Source organism: Cricetulus griseus, chromosome 3 (assembly GCF_003668045.3).
Source record: "Cricetulus griseus strain 17A/GY chromosome 3, alternate assembly CriGri-PICRH-1.0, whole genome shotgun sequence".
Lineage (NCBI taxonomy): Eukaryota > Metazoa > Chordata > Mammalia > Rodentia > Cricetidae > Cricetulus > Cricetulus griseus.
In genome coordinates, this window is record NC_048596.1 from 229,478,508 (window position 1) to 229,494,190 (window position 15,683).

The 15,683-nt window shown below is 41.1% G+C and overlaps 1 protein-coding gene across 3 annotated transcripts; it reads right to left on the reverse strand.

Annotated features, from left to right (window-relative positions):
* Nucleotides 1-464: 464 nt before the first annotated feature.
* Akr1e2 (aldo-keto reductase family 1 member E2) lies at nucleotides 465-14,418 on the reverse strand. Of its 3 annotated transcripts, none has more exons than XM_027405086.2 (10): nucleotides 14,281-14,418; nucleotides 12,263-12,430; nucleotides 9,633-9,749; nucleotides 8,850-8,927; nucleotides 6,796-6,918; nucleotides 5,485-5,582; nucleotides 3,135-3,207; nucleotides 2,474-2,557; nucleotides 869-951; nucleotides 465-597 (listed from the first exon to the last, which is right to left on the reverse strand). In XM_027405086.2, the coding sequence occupies exons 1-10, from the start codon at nucleotides 14,317-14,319 to the stop codon at nucleotides 555-557; spliced, it is 906 nt and encodes a 301-aa protein (XP_027260887.1). In that variant the 5' UTR covers nucleotides 14,320-14,418; the 3' UTR covers nucleotides 465-554. The 3 variants fall into 3 exon arrangements, with proteins under 3 accessions (XP_027260887.1, XP_027260888.1, XP_035298737.1); XM_027405087.2 differs by lacking the exon at nucleotides 14,281-14,418 and adding an exon at nucleotides 14,162-14,272; XM_035442846.1 differs by lacking the exon at nucleotides 9,633-9,749.
* Nucleotides 14,419-15,683: the final 1,265 nt, after the last annotated feature.

A 15,683-nucleotide genomic window follows, 5' to 3' on the forward strand; every position in this document is an offset into this window, starting at 1 on the left:
CCACAACTCTATAGAAGCTAGGAAACAAAAAGGACCCTAGATTTTCCTTTTCTTAAGTGCAGGTAGATTTTGCTTGAAAATAATCTAGAAAACTCTGGAGTGCAGAGCGTAGTATGAAGGGAAATATAACTGGCCTCAGGCTGATGGCTTTTGAAGATGACTTGTGGATATTAATTATACTAACTTCTCACATATTTCAGATGATTCAAACCCTTCTTTCAAGCAGGTTTTCTTCAAAGGCAAAGGTAATTTCAATTCATGGCCATCAATATCTTCTTTTAGAGGACAGAAGCCACAAGGACTAATCCACATAAATTACACTGCTCAAGCAACAGCCTAACAACTAATCCACAACCACGGCCCTCATGGCACTTTCGTTTCTCATCCCTAGATATTTATATTTCTCCAAGAACTGGTCCTCTGCTCTGGGCAGGATTTTCCTTGCTTCTAAATCTGTTGTCATTCCTGACTGAGACTGCACAGCCTTTGTAGAGGTGGAGCCATGTTGCCAACCTTGGTGGCCTGAGAACAAAGGGGGCTGAGTGAAGCTGTCATCAGTACTCTATATGGAAAGGATAGTCCTTGTGGTGTTCAGTTCTGTAAGACAGAATCACAAATTCCAAACAGAAATAAAGAACAGGCATTTTTAAAGGAAATATCTTAAGCTGACAGAGTTGTGCTTTTTTTAAATATCTTGTATAAAAATTAGTCACTGTCTTTAGTCACTGGCCCAACATTAAACAACAAAGAGTTACAGTAAGGTTTAATTAAGCTTGAATATAACAGTAAATATCTATTGAAGAACCAGTGACTCTGCTTGTGTATAGCTCCCTTAATTTTTAAAAGGAAGTAAAGGAGATGGACTTACAAGGGGAATGTGGCCAACCGGAGGTTCTTGTCTAGGCTGAGGAGTTCCTCCATATCTTTTTCTGTTAATTCAAAATCAAATACCTGGAATCAAAAGCAGATGATAATAGGGAATTCAGATTAATTTAATTGGCATGTGTGTTCCCTACAATGGACACCATTATGGGAAAGAAATTCTTAATTAGATACCTAGAACTTCCCCTAAGACAGCTGAGCCTCCCAAAATGGACTTTGATTTTCATCACTTGATGGACACAGGGTTAGCCTCACTTACATTTAAGAAACCTTGGAAAGATGAGTTATATATTGTTTTTATTTTATTGGGGTGAGGAACACAGAGAAAGAGTTTTGAAAATGCAAAGTATTTTCTCCACTGACCCACCTCTTCCTTTCAAAAGGAAAAAAACATCATTCCTCCCAAGCCATCAAATAGGAAGTCAGTTGGTACTGACTTTGGCATCAAATCACACAAGAACTTTTTGAGTAACTTCATTTTCAAATAGTGTTCTTACCTCTCCTGACCTTTTCCCTTTAACACACTTGACAGCTGTGATCAAATTCCCCTATAACAGTGTCTCACAGAGACTACAACTCAGTGAAGCTGAGCTCAGGTCTGAATCCAAGGAGAACAAACAGAAGAACATCCAGTGGCTGCAGCCTGCTAAAGAGGGAAGCTGTTGGACACCAGCCTCTACCCTAGGAAGATGGCTATCCTCATGTTTGGCCAATCCAGCTACTCAGTAGATAAGGGAATAGTAGAGAGGCAGCCTCAGTGATGGAGTCATTGGGACCCAAGGAAGAAGTAAACAGTACAAGAATAAATACTAAATAGGTATTCTGAGCTGTCATAGAGAGCACAGGCACTTGTATTGAAAGCCTTTGGCCAGCTCAGAGAACAAGCCCATAGCCTACGATCCTTGATATTTTTCTTCTAGTTAAGCTCAGGTACACAACTCCTGGTTCCAGAAGAATTGACTAACACTTTCTCGTGAGCCTCTTAAAAAATGACACTATTCTCTGTCCTCAGCATCAGGTTCCATTTCTGCTGTGATTCTTGGTTAAGTTTTAAAAGACTGTCCTCCAAAAGGCTTCCCTTAATCAGCATTTTATAATGTTCTAGTGAAGGAAGAGGCCTAGCACATCAGTTTTCACTGACTTGTGAATGACACCCACAACAGCTGCTTTCAAGAGACTAGTGGACATACTCCATATGGCCCAGGCCAGCTAGATGCTGCATTCCCTCCTCTTGAGCACACACTGGGCATATCTAGCTTCTGTTGAGTGTCAATATGGCACAATGACTGAAATGGGAGGGAGATGCTCACTCCACACAGTGGTCTGTTACATGCTTCCCCATGAGCATCTCTTACCTCTTTCCCCATCTTGGGTTAAATGGAGAAGATAACCAGCTTTGGCAGTGGTGGTAGGGGCACATAGTCAGAACTTCTCCTGACTCACTGTGTGAAAGGCAGACCATTAACACAGTTCACAGAGGAATTCACCTCTGTGGGGTGACAGTCATAGAGATCTGGGGCTTGATGTCTGTTTTGAAAGCTAGCCAGCACTCTACTCTCTACATCATGATCTGAAAAAAGGAAAAGCTCACCTGGAAATTCTCCCTAATCCGACTTGGGGTAACAGATTTCGGAATTACTATCACATTCCTTTGGATCTGAAATCGGATCACAATCTGTAGGAAAGAAAGTTTCACACAGAAATAAAACAAATGGAATCAAGGCTAAGGAAGTATGATAGTTCAGTTTCATTGTACAGTAAGAGCACAAAAGTCTTGCAATCTCAAAGGCTTTTAGAAATCAAACTTAACTGCTTTGTCAATGTATCTGGAATGAACACCATCAGCCCAAGGAGACGGTTAGAGGACTCACCCACACCTTTACTAGAATCCCTTAGCATGTACCCAGTTTCCCAAATGAGAAGGACATTTAGATAAGGCTGACTTTCATGACTGTTCTCTCTCACACTGGTTGTCTATGTCATTGGTGGGGCAGAGGAAGTGGTACTGGAGGGCATCCTGAGTGCTGGCAGCTGAGGAAGGCAGGATATGTGGCTTGAGAACACATATTCTCAACACATGTTCTGGATGAGAACACAGAAGCAACCAACTTAGAGCTCCAAATTGGGGCGTTCTGGACAATCAAATCGTCCAAGGTGCACTGACACCTTTTTAGAAATTGACAAGGCTCAGGACAGTGGGAAGAGGTGTTGGAGAAGTGTGAGCTCAGCACATGACACTTCTTTCCCTGTACCTGAGCAGCAGATTTCCCATGCTTCTTTGCGATCTTGCGAATGACAATGTCATCCAACAACTCAGCCCCATCTCTAGAGAGACACAGCAAAGCATGTCGAGTCAGCAGAATAGTTAACACAAAAGTGTACAGAATTAACTTTTCTCTAAGATTAAAAATTTAGCATTTATTTATTTTACTTGCTTACTACTTTTTACTTTTGAGGTAACTTACTTAGTAGACCTGGTTAGCCTCAAAATCATTCCTCTTGAGGCCTTGGAAATCTATGGGACCTCCTGTAGTAGTTCAGTTCTTATCCCTAGCATAGGTGTGGATTTTGGGAGCCCAATCCACATACAGGGATACTCCCTGAGCTAAGACACACGGGGGTGGGGTAAAGGGGGAGCCTAGGCCCTATCCCAAAGGATATGACAGACTCTGATGACCGCCTATGGAAGGCCTCACCCTCCCTGGGGAGCAGAAAGGATATGTGATAGACAGGGTTTTAGTTGGGGTGGGGGGGTGGCAGGGGAGGAGGGGAGGGAGTGGGAACTGGGATTTACATGTAAAACAATCTTGTTTCTAATTCAAATAAAAAAAGAATAAAAAAAAAAAAAGGCTCACCCACAGGAAAAAAAAAAAATCATTCCCCTTGCCTCTGCCTCCTGAGTGCTGGGATTGCTGGCTAGACCTGGGTGAGGCTTATCATTTTTCTTGTAAAAACTTTTAGTATAAGATATTTTAAACACTGGCTATATCCATCAAAAATTCATCCAGGCAAGGATACTAGTGACTAAAGTAAGCCATTTTATTTTATTTTAGACAGGGTGTCATGTCTGGCTTTGAGCTTGATATGTAGCCTGAGATAACTTTGGACTTCTGATTTTTCTGCCTCCTCTCCAAAGTGCTGGGGTTATAGGTATGTACTACCACATCTGGTTTACACAGTGCTATGGAATCAAACCCAGCAAACATCTTTTATTAAGAAGTTAACAGGATTCAAGAATGAAGCTAATCACAGTTCCCAATGTGTTCAGAAAGAACCAGAGTGAGTGGATATTATTTGCCAGAAGCCCCTCAGTTTCTCTAACAGAGATCCTTCTATGCCAAGGCTCAGCTGTAAAATATGACCCAGACTTTTAGGAACTCCCAAGATGCTGTGAAGTTCAAATATGTATACCCTATTCCACATGGAAAACACAGAGGTAAGAAAAATGAAATAAGTCCTGGCCTCCTAATAGTTTGCTGGCACCCAGTCTGAGGATCGGAATAGACTAAGAAGAGATGGCCCCTGTAGTCAGGGGACATCAGTGCAAAGAAACCTAGTGCATGAAATAGTGAAAGGGAATAAAGATGAGATGCTATGACAAGAGCACTATACCAAAAACAAAAAGGGGCTCATGGATACTTCCTGGAGGGCACAGAGCTGCTGAGCTGAACATGACATCAGAAACAAGAGCAAGCAAATTCACAATACTGATTTTAGTTAAAAAGAACAATATATGCAAAGTTGCAATGCCTACAAAGAATATTCTTTTTTATTAGGGTTCCTTTTTTAATTTAAAAAATTATTTTTTATTTTACATACCAACCCTAGAAAGAATATTCTATCCAAGCAACCACCAGTAGTTTTATGTGACTTATACTTTGAAGATTTGCAGGAATGGGGAAAAGAGTGACCAGAGAAGGATGGAGTTAGGTCAGCTCCTCCACACACACTCAGGCAGAACAAAGTGAAAACAGGAAGCAGACATGATTGTGCGCAACAAGATCACTTCAGCAGGAGAGTAACCCAAAGGGACTGATGGATCGGCAAGGGTATTAAGGGGCTAATAACCTAATAGGTTCTGTATTTCATTAAGGGAGAGATGGTGACAGCAGAGATCAAAAGACAGACTCTAGGATCTGCTAGTACAATAAGCAATTGATCTTTGTGTTGTATGGAATGGGGCTATGGAAAAGGGATGGTTCCACAGTTTTGGCTTAGGTGGCTCAGTAAGGGAAAGGTGCAAACTCCAGGTTAGGGGAAAGAAGGCATCACTTTAGCCTTATCTAAAGATCCTGAGTTTTGTGACATGCCCTGAAAGACAGGTTAGTAGCTGACTGAGGAACTACCAAACAGATCAGCAGGGGTTCACTTCATTCTGGGTCTATTCCTTCAAAGCTGACTACTCTCACAGGAAAGCCCAATCAAGGCAACTCTCCAGTTTGAGAAGTAGCTCTCTAACTTCTTCCTGGGGCCTGAGTGGTGTGGGCAACCCCTTCTACACCTTTTCACTGAAGTTCCTCCAACTCTCAAATGAAGCACAAGTGGGGGGGGGGTTCTAGCATTGGTTAGCATTCAGATTGGCAGTGTCTAACAAGTCCTTACCTTGAACCTCCAAGAGGACGGTAAGCTGTCACAGACACATTTCTATTATGGCAAAACTCAATCAGATTCTTCTGGTTAAGATATGGGTGGCATTCAATCTACAAACAGAACCAAAGTGCACCAAAAGAATTCAGACAAATAGCATACTAGGAAAGCACCAAAGAGAAGACACACTTGATGTCCCCAGCATCACTAACTAGGTACATGACCACCAATGAGTAGGCTGAGTCTCTGCCATTTCCAAGATGTCAGGTGCTATAAGTGGCTCCAAGTCTGCAGACTCCCAGACCCCTATGTCATGCGGACATTCCTACACCGCCTGCTCAGGGAGGCTTTCTTCCACCATGCAGGGACAAGCCTGAGAAGTGTGAATCCGTTCCCTCTCCCTCCTCCCCTTCAACTTTCCTATAGTCCTCACATTACCCAACACCTTGCACATTTAATTTGCTTCTTGGGCTACCTTTTGTCACCAGGACTTGAGTTTCAAACAGAAGCCGTGAGAGCAGTTATTTCTGCCTCCTCCGTTTTCTCATGCACAATTCCAGGTTGTAAACAGACTTATAACTAATGTTCATTTAGAGGGAACTGAAAAGAATTATGAGCAGTGCCCTTGCTTTCAGGATCATGCCACATCCAGAAGCATCGGTTTCCAGAGAAGTCACTTTTGAAGGTTGGTTGATGTCACATGCAACATATACTTGTCACATATAATTTTCTAATTGCATCTATTCAACAAATAGTGAAAAACTTCTAACACTCAGGTTTTTAGCTAAACCTACAACCAACTTCAGACAAAAATTTCAGGGTCATTAAATCCTGATGACAAATAATAGACAGGAAACATATAAAATGTGAGATTTGGGGTACTATATATTCTGTAGCAGAATGTGAAGGACAGGCATGGCAAGGGGGAGAGATTCCTTTCTGGATTCTGCCAGCCTGGGTGGAGACAGCGCTATCCACTACTCTTGCGCATGAGCTGGGTGGGTGAAAGGGGACAGCTGTTCTTTAATGGGGGCGAAGGGTCTGAGAGAACCACCATCTTCTGAACACACTTGGTCATCTGCCTCCAAACACCTGTCAAGAATCCAGATCTGTGTCACACTCCATCCACCCTAACCACAGCATCACCTAACCACATATGCTGGAGAGAGAGACACTTGCCCATTCAACCAGTCACTTCTACCTGTAACCTCTTTACCATTCTGACAGCTAACACAGGCAAACAAGTTACCTGTCTCATCCACCCACCGCCCCATGGAGGAAAAAAGAAAAACACTGTGTGAAACTTCTAACCATCCATCAGCTCACCTGGTTAGTGATTGGCTTAAACTTCAAACCAGGCTTGTTTAAAAGTTTCTCAAGCTGTTCATGGTTAAAGTTTGACACCCCAATGTGCTTCACCAGTCCCTCAGTCACCAGGTCCTCCATGGCCTGAGAGAGAAAGAAATGCGATGAGTATACAAGTTATACATGCTGTCTAACTCCCTGACAAGCCATATTCCCTTAGTGACTTGCAACAGTGTCCCAATACTTTAAAAGTATTTTACTTGAAGTTACAAAACCACATGGACAATATTATCTACACCAGGGCTGTTTTAATGTTCTATGGAATGATACACACAAAGCATTTGGCCATGGCTGGATGTCAGCATTCAGTGTATTTGTGCTGTTCCTACTCCCATGCTCTGAAGTGACCTAGAGCAGTCCTCTCCACTGCTGTCTCTATCTCTTCCCTTTTCTTCCTACCTTGATACTCATCCTGAGCTCAGTGATAGGTCAGCATTCTCGTTTCTCAGTCTAACCATTACACATTTTAAGTAATTTGAGGGCAAAGCTATCTGAAACTGGGCTGACCTCTGATAAGTGAGCCCTCTACCTAGGCTTTCAGAAAACCCATGAGCATCATGGCAGTATGAAGTCAGGCATAAGCCTCTGGTGATCATAAAGACAGAAACCAATGAATTAAGTTTCTGCAAAAATCACCCAATAAACACAATGGACATTTAAACAACTGGGGTTTAAACCCCAAATCTGATGAGCAGAAGTCCAAGGTGAAAGAAAGGGCTCAGACCCTCAGAAACACTTTGTTCAGTTTCTTTCTGGTTGGTTTCCAAGTTTTGCAGTTTTACAGGAGGAGAGGCTGTCATTGCCTAGCCCAGGTACTTCTCCCTGTCTGTTCTGTTCTTCCTGTCTCTCTTTCTAAGGGCCTGAAATATCCCAACAGTTTCACCCATCATTCTCACAGGAATGGCTTCATATTGCATCTTTTGAGTTGAAACTCTTCCCCAAGCTTTGCGGATTAATCCTTGAACTTGTTCAAATGGGCGATGTTCTGTTCCTCAAGCTGGGCAGTTAATAGTGTTAGAGCTGACAGAAAGAGAGCCTTGCTGTTCTCTCTTCCCACCTTGTCAGCTTCACTGACTTCATGGGACTCTCAAGTCTACCATCTTCCTGACTTTTCTTGCTCACCACTTCAATTCGAGCGCTCACCATTTTACATCTGGACCCTGGACACTGACTTGACAATCTCTCATCTTCTCTCTAACCTTTTCCTTTTCCTACTTTCCCAATATGGGCTTCAAAATGTTGCCAACATTATGTTTCTGTAACAAAATGTAACCTTCAGGAACTAGGAGATGGCTACAATGCTAGTTATTGCCGGAAGCTGATAGAAATATGGGTTTTTAAATTTCTCTTTTTATTGCTCTGTATTTCCTAGAAAAAATGGTATTTTTTTAATTTGAAAAAGAAACAGTTGAGGGAAAAGGAGAGATCTGTATTATTCTAGAAACTAAACTAAGTTGAATTAGTGAAAAATTCATTTCTTGTATCTTCAATTTTTCAAGTATTCATCCATAATTCGTGGTGTGTGTTAGCTACTTCTCTTTTTGTTTTGACAAGATTACCAAAAGGCAACATAAGGAAGGAATTACTTTTGGCTTACACTTTAAAGGGATGGCCGTTCATCCATCATTGTGGGGGAGTCTTGGTAACAGGAGTGTGAGGATCTTGGTCATATTACATCCACAGTTGGGAAAATGGACATGGATGCACACATGTAAAAAGACTTTTTACTCAGTCCAGGACCCCAGTTCATGGAATGATACTGTCACTGTGGGTGACTCCTCTTAGCCTCATTTAATCCAATATAGGAAACTCTTCAAAGACTTGCTCTGGGTTTGATTCTTGACCTAGCTGATTCTAGATCATGTCAAGGTGACAATCAGTATTTAACCATCACATACTTCAAACCACATATTACCTGGTATATTTTAACATAGATGTTCAAGAGATTTTGTGCATCTTTTATTTGGGTATCTGTAAGTGGGGGTGATGTAACCAGATGGTGTGCTTCAGCTTACCTCCCATGTGTCCAAAAAGCTGGTATTACTGGGTATTACCAGGCCATTGCAATTCAAAGGCACATCTTTATCTCCGGGCTGTGAGAACCAGAACACAAGAAGCTTACTAGGGCTTATGGCATCCTCTATCAGGAAACTATGTAGGGAGAGAAGACAGATGTGCAGAGTCTACACCAAAGGACCTTATCTTTAATCCTGTCGCTAAGTTCTACTAGCCTGGCTGTGCCACTTCTCTTCTCTAGGCTCAGTTAAAGTTGCCACCAAGTGGGAAGGAAGGGTGAGGCCAGCCAAATCCCATTAAGAACCTTTCATAAAGTTTGAATCCCTACCTGGTTCAGATTTTTAAAATCAGAGAACAATGGGACTTCCTTCATGTCTCAATATAGTCAACTTTCTCCCAATAATATTATTAGGCTTTTGACTCTTCTAAGACTTCCCATCAAGATGAGTGACCTCCAAGTGAGAATACCAAGGCAGGGTATGGAGGGAAGAAGAAGACATGCTAAGAGGTAAAAATTTAGTCACTCTGCTGAACAGTAACAAGGGCTTACAGACTACATGTCTCTTGTGACCAATTATACCTTCCTAGTAGGTCACAGGACAAGTATCAGAAAATACATACTTAATAATTTCTAATATTTCAAATGTTGGAAATTCCAGCTTAATTCCTATTTTAGATACATTTTCTATGATAAAACACTGAAAATGTTTTGCTTCCAACCTCTCACCCATGCTAATGTTGATTGGCTCTTTGCAGAAATCTAGCCACAAAGTGACTGGTACCTTGAAACCCATGGGCCAATGTATGAGGTAGAGGTCCAAGTAATCCAAGTTTAAGGCCTTCAGGGTATTGGTGCATGCTGTTCTCACCAAAGACTTCTTATGGTAGGTGCACCACAGCTACAGAAGGGAAGGGACACTATTGTTACAAAGCCATAATCTAAAACCAACTGGTCATATATTCATTGGTCGTCACCCTCCCCCTGCCAAAATTGCACCTGCATGTTCTGAAAAAAAAAAAAAAAGCAAAACCAAAAAATAAACAGTGACATTATCCTTAGAAAAGGATTGTCATTTTCCACAGCAGGAAGCCTTCCCTGCTCAGAGAAGGTTCAGGGCAGCACAGGAAGGCATTTAAAGGGAGGCTGTGAGCCCACTTGAAGGTTCAGTGAGAAACTAATAAATCAGCCTGCCTTCATCTTGAGTTTGAAAGCCATCTTACAAAGACAAACTAGCTTCATTCCTGTTTATGATTAAATCTTCTTCTCAAGAATTGGTCTGTGTCCCTCCAGTCACCTTCACTACAAATGATTCTCTATTGCCTGTTCCAGGAAATAGCAACTGTGTTTTGTTTCAGGAGATTGTTATGACCACCTTGCAACCATGTCATTGTTTCAGGAGGTTATGACCAACATGTTATGCTTATGTTGTACTCATGTAATCTTGCCTATTTGCCTAACCAATCACATATTTGGAAAACTCCTAGTCCTGAAATATAAAAATCCGTATCTTACCCACATCCAGTGCTGATCTCTTGAACCTACCTTTAGGAACAGTCTATGTACACAAATAAAAAACGGCTTTTTAAAGTTAATTTGGCCACAGCTTGGGTCAATGGTCTTTATCTTCATATCTATGGGATTAACAAGACCTTGTCCCAAAAGAGTTGGGTAGAGTGTTAGAGCAGGACATTGACATCTTCCTCTGGCTTCCTCACATGAACTTAGGCATATATACATGAACATACATCACACTCATACCACAAATACACACACTGACATAGATTCACATACATGACAAAGGGAGGAGGGGAGAAACCCAAATTAGAGTAAACACATCACATTATTAACAATAATTCCTATTGTGAATAAATAAGTAATGTCCTCTACTTCAATTATATTTCAGTGATTCTTTCAAATTCCACAATGATCAGCACACTTTCACTCCTAACTACCACCCACTCGAAAGCAATATGCACTTCAGTTATAGAGACTTGGAAATCCCTAGTTCCTCATCCCTCTGTGTGTTGACTCAGAAGAAAATCTCTGTCCTTAGCAAGCATGCCCCAACTCATCTCCATTCCTCCATTTGCTCGATCTTACACAATAGAGATGAGCAGTAAAAATCAACCATGTTAACTAAAGCAAAGAGTTAAGTCTACAATAGAAACACCATTGAAATATGCCATATAGATGTAAAATCTTAAACTGTTCATGAGTCCAGAAAACTCAAATTCTCATTTGAAAAATGCTAACATTGGGACCCTGACTGTGTGCCACTTGACAACCTCCTGGATGATAGCTGAAATTTAAACATGTGACTGTTGTCTGGTATTAACAATTGGGATCAAGGTTTAAAACATAAAAAAAAAAAACAGTCTCCCTGCCACCCCCGAATCCCAAGACAGCATCTCACTATGTAGTACAGGCTATCCTGGAACTCACTATGTAGACCAGGCTGGGTGTGAACTCATAGAGATCTGCTAGCCTCTGTTGGGATTAATGTTGTGTGACACCATGCCTGGCAAAAAAAAAAAAGAAAAAGAAAAAAAAAAAAAGAAAAGAAAGCAGCTTTTAAGTCTTGGTTTAACCTTGTGTTGTCCACAGGGCTTATTTGCTTACTCTGCTTCATATCCACTTCCTCTTTCTTACTATGCCGGGACAGATATTCATCTCCCACCTACACTGTTAATACATCCTGTCTAAATTGTACATTCCTCCTGCCAGCTACCATTATGTCCTATACACACATCTCATTCACATGCAAAAGAAACTACCTTACTTAGAAACTATTTGTTCTCAATCCCCTAAATTTCAAGGCAAAGTGCAAGCTTTTTCCATGCCAGGACTTCGATGACTTGAACTCTGTCCATTTCTCCAGCCTCCATCTCCTTCCTACATCTGCTGTGCTCATGCACACCTCTTGTTCATTTATGGTTTACTTCCTGTTTGTAAAGTTATCAATGAGCGCATCAATTTCTTAGTGGGGATTTTTCAAAGTGCACTTTAACCACCACCAGCAGGGGATTCCAAGTTAGGCATGTTTGTGTAGACAAGAGTTTACCAAAGTTAGAACTTTATCCTGTGCACCTCAGGCACAAAGGTGTCATCACTCAACCAAGTGTGGTGTGCATGAATGGACTGTTGATTGGTGGTGTCTCTGCATGTCCATTTGAATGGCCCAAATTTAAAAAAAAAAAAAAAAAAGAGTCTTAAGCAAACCTATAGATAACGTAATTTCACATGTTCAGGAAGTTGTAGAAGACCTTGTTATTTCTGAATCATCTGCAAACCCAGGACACCAATTTTCATAAGGAAACTGAAAAATCCTCTAGGCTGGATGATTCTAGCTGTCCCAGTATCCATCACTGCAGGGGCTGAGACCCTGTTGTCCTTGCAACTGAGAAATCTTACCTTACTGACAACAAACAGTTCCTCTCTTTTCACCACACCCTCCTTGATCTTGGAATTGATTCCCATTCCGACCTCACCCTCATTGTGGTATAAGTAAGCACAGTCAATGTGCCGGTACCCAAAGTTGATAGCGGTCTTAACTGCATCGACCACTTCTCCTGGAGAGGCCTGCAATACAAACAAACATAACGATCCTTCTGTCATCAGGAGAAACCAATTCAGTGTCCCCCTTGTCACCTGGGAAAGTAGAACCAAGTCATACAAAAACACCCAAACCTAAAGTCAGGGAGTGTCGGAGTCAGGATGTGATTAGTGGTCTGGCTACCTTACTCATCTGGGGGATGACCACAGGCATTTTCAGCTCTTTCGGAGGATGAGCTGTATGTCATGCTCCTGCATGATTACTGAATGAGTAACAGTACCCTGGGCATGAAGCAGTCTGGGATCTAACACTCAGGAATGTTGAATCAACCGGAAAAGTAAGACAAAAGGCACCCATAAGTTATCTGAATGACACATACAGGAGAAGTTTAATGACACACAGTATATGTTTCCATTAAATCTGAGAGGTAATAGCCCAAGTTAGTCTTGAATTTGAGTTCTTCCTTGCTTTGATCCAGAGTTTACTTAACTATTCAAAGCAGCATACATAACTAGCATAGCTACATTATTTAATACCACCAGTCAATGCCACATTGTGCTGTGGTTTTCCAGTGCTCTCCACATTTTTGGAAATTCATACACCTGTGTCTTTGGAGATAGAATTAATTCTTTTCATTGTTTTGGGAAGGTGATGCTTTTTTCATGTTTTAATTACAAATACTTATTAATGATACTAAAATATACCAGTGTAATTGTTTTGTTGTTGTTCTTTGTTTTTTTTTTTTTTTTTTTCTGAGACAAGGTTTCTCTCTGTAGCTTTGGAGCCTATCCTGGCACTCCCTCTGTATAGCAGGCTAGCCTCAAACTCACAGAGATCTGACTGCCTCTGCCTCCCCAGTGCTGGGATTTAAAGGCATGCCCAGCCGGTGTGATTGTTTTTATATAACTAATTGCAGGTTCAGTGAAGTTCAAAATTAATAACAGACTATCCTTCTTCAGTTATAGAAAATAAAAGTATGAACACTGTCAAATGAGCTAGTAAGTGAGAGGTAAGAGCAACAGAAATAGGTATTTAAGGAATCAGGAAAAGACCAACTTTGGAGAGACCTCTTGATTTTCCTAAGCCTTCATCTCTACAGTTACTGACCTTTCTTCCATGTCAACCTTCACTATGAAACACCTAAGAGCATGCAAATCATCAAACTGCCTAAAAACCCCACCCTTTTACAAAACTTTCCAGACATTTATTTTAAAAGCCTCTTCTGAACAGAATTTTTATTTTATTTATTTTTTCATACAATTTATATTATGTTGGCCCCCTCCCAGACCCTCCTTGCCTTCCTCCCCACCCAACTTTATGTTCATTCTCTCTATTTAAAAAGTGTTTTTTAACAAAGTTTAATATCTGCTGCGCAAGCAGTGGAATCACTAGCAAATAACTCTACTGTCATTAAGTGGAAGCCAGAAGCAAACTTACATTAGCGAAATTAATTAATTTTTTTGTTTCGTTTCTTTTGGTTATTGTAGCATGCAAAGTAGGGTGCTTCCTGGTGGCCGTTTCATTTGCATTTGGTTTTAGTGTGCAAGGAGGATTACTGCTACATGGCACAAATGATTTGGAGGTTAGAAGTGCGTGATTGCCTCACACAAGGTCAAATTCAAGATCACTTTGCTCTATATAAAGTTTAGCCTGACAGCTTGTCAACCTCAACCGGGCAGGGGGCAGGTGTTTTAGGACCTTGTAACACTTGTTACACAAGACGCAGCCCAACTCTCCTCTATCACTTCAGGCAGGACCTTGATCAGAGCCCGGGTGTGGAGGCAGTCACCCCGCGATCCTGGCCGCTCCTGAGCAAGTATTCATCAGTCTCGAGCCCCCATAATCAGCACAATCGCAGACCGAAGAGTATCCTCACCTTCCAGGTGCCCAAGCCCACAACAGGGATGGTTTGCATGGCTTCCCTTGACCCACTGGCTCAGCCTCCAAACAGCACCGGAGGGCCCAGAGAGCAGCTGCGAGTGCCCAACTACGTAGAAATTCCAGGAAGCGTAATGGCGTGATTGACTGGAGTTCTGGCTTGCCAATTGGCTGGCGGAGAGGTCCGAACGTTCTCTGATTGGCTAGTAGTATGATCAATCTTTCAGCTGAGCAACTGAGTCTGGTTGTGCCTTTCACCTCTCATAAATCCTCTGGAATCCTAGGAGTCCTGTCTCCTAGCAACCTGGCTAAAGCTCGCTTCTAATACTTGGTATTTCCAGAAAGTAGGCTGGCTGGCATACAGGTTTATTTCCTAGAAATCAGATTCGTTGTGCTGATGTTCGTTCCTAGTATACTGGAAAATAATTGTTATGGATAAAGTAACTATTCGTCTTGGATCCTTGCTATGGTTGTGTGTTAATTTGAGGAGCATTTGTTGTTTTGATTGTTTTAAAACTATAGATAAAAATATTAACTGTGAACAAGGAGAATTTTGTTTCTTCTCGATATGTAGATGCTTTATTTTCTCCCTTTGCTTATTTGTTTTAACTCGTTTTTAATATTGAAAAAAAGAAGCTAGAGCCAGGCATTGGTGGTGCTTGCCTTTAATCCCAGCACTCCTGAGGCACAGGGAGATGGATCTCTGTGAGTTCAAGGCCAGCCTGGTCTCCAAGAGCTAGTTCCAGGAGAAGCTCTAAAGCTACACAGAGAAACCCTGTCTCGAAAAACCGAAAAATAAATAAATAAAAAATAAATAAAAAAATAAAATTTTAAGAAAGGAAAAAGAAAAACAGAAGTGATAAAGTCATTGTCATGTTCCTAACAGTGGATAATATGATATGAATATGATTTTCCCAAGATGTATCTTATAGTATTAGAAAAATCTTGTTCTAGAGGATTTTTGACATCTACTTCTAATGGTCTCTGACAAATGCATTTGTATGCTCTGATGCAACTTGACATTCTACGTTATGTGTAGGTCTTCTGTCAGCATGCAGCTACTAAATCTTTAGTAAGCACAGAATCTTAACTGCAATTACTTTATTCTCAAGCATTGTCTTCTGTGGCATTTTCTTATTGTAGTTGTCTTGGTGATGTGTTTACAGTTTAGATATACTGCTATGTAAGAAGTGGCCAGCAGTCCTTCATGGGCATAGCTAAAAGGTTTGAAAAAAGATTAGGAAAGCTCACATGTAAAAACAGTATGACCTGCAATGAAAAAGTTTCGTAGAATAAAATTAGGGCAAAATTGAATTCTATGGAACTTGAGAAAGAAATACGCTATGAGTTGGGAATGATAATTGTATAAGATTTCAAGATAGGCAGCACTGGTGAATGGAA

Bases quoted from the DNA above. Each gene is read 5' to 3' on its own strand.
- Akr1e2 (XM_027405086.2), bottom strand. From the start codon at position 14,319: ATGCAAACCATCCCTGTTGTGGGCTTGGGCACCTGGAAG. The intron at 3,208-5,484 runs GTAAGGACTTGT...GTGTCTCTCTAG, and splicing joins CGTCCTCTTGGAGGTTCAAG to AGATGGGGCTGAGTTGTTGG. The intron at 952-2,473 runs GTGAGCTTTTCC...TTTTGATTCCAG, and splicing joins GGATTAGGGAGAATTTCCAG to GTATTTGATTTTGAATTAAC.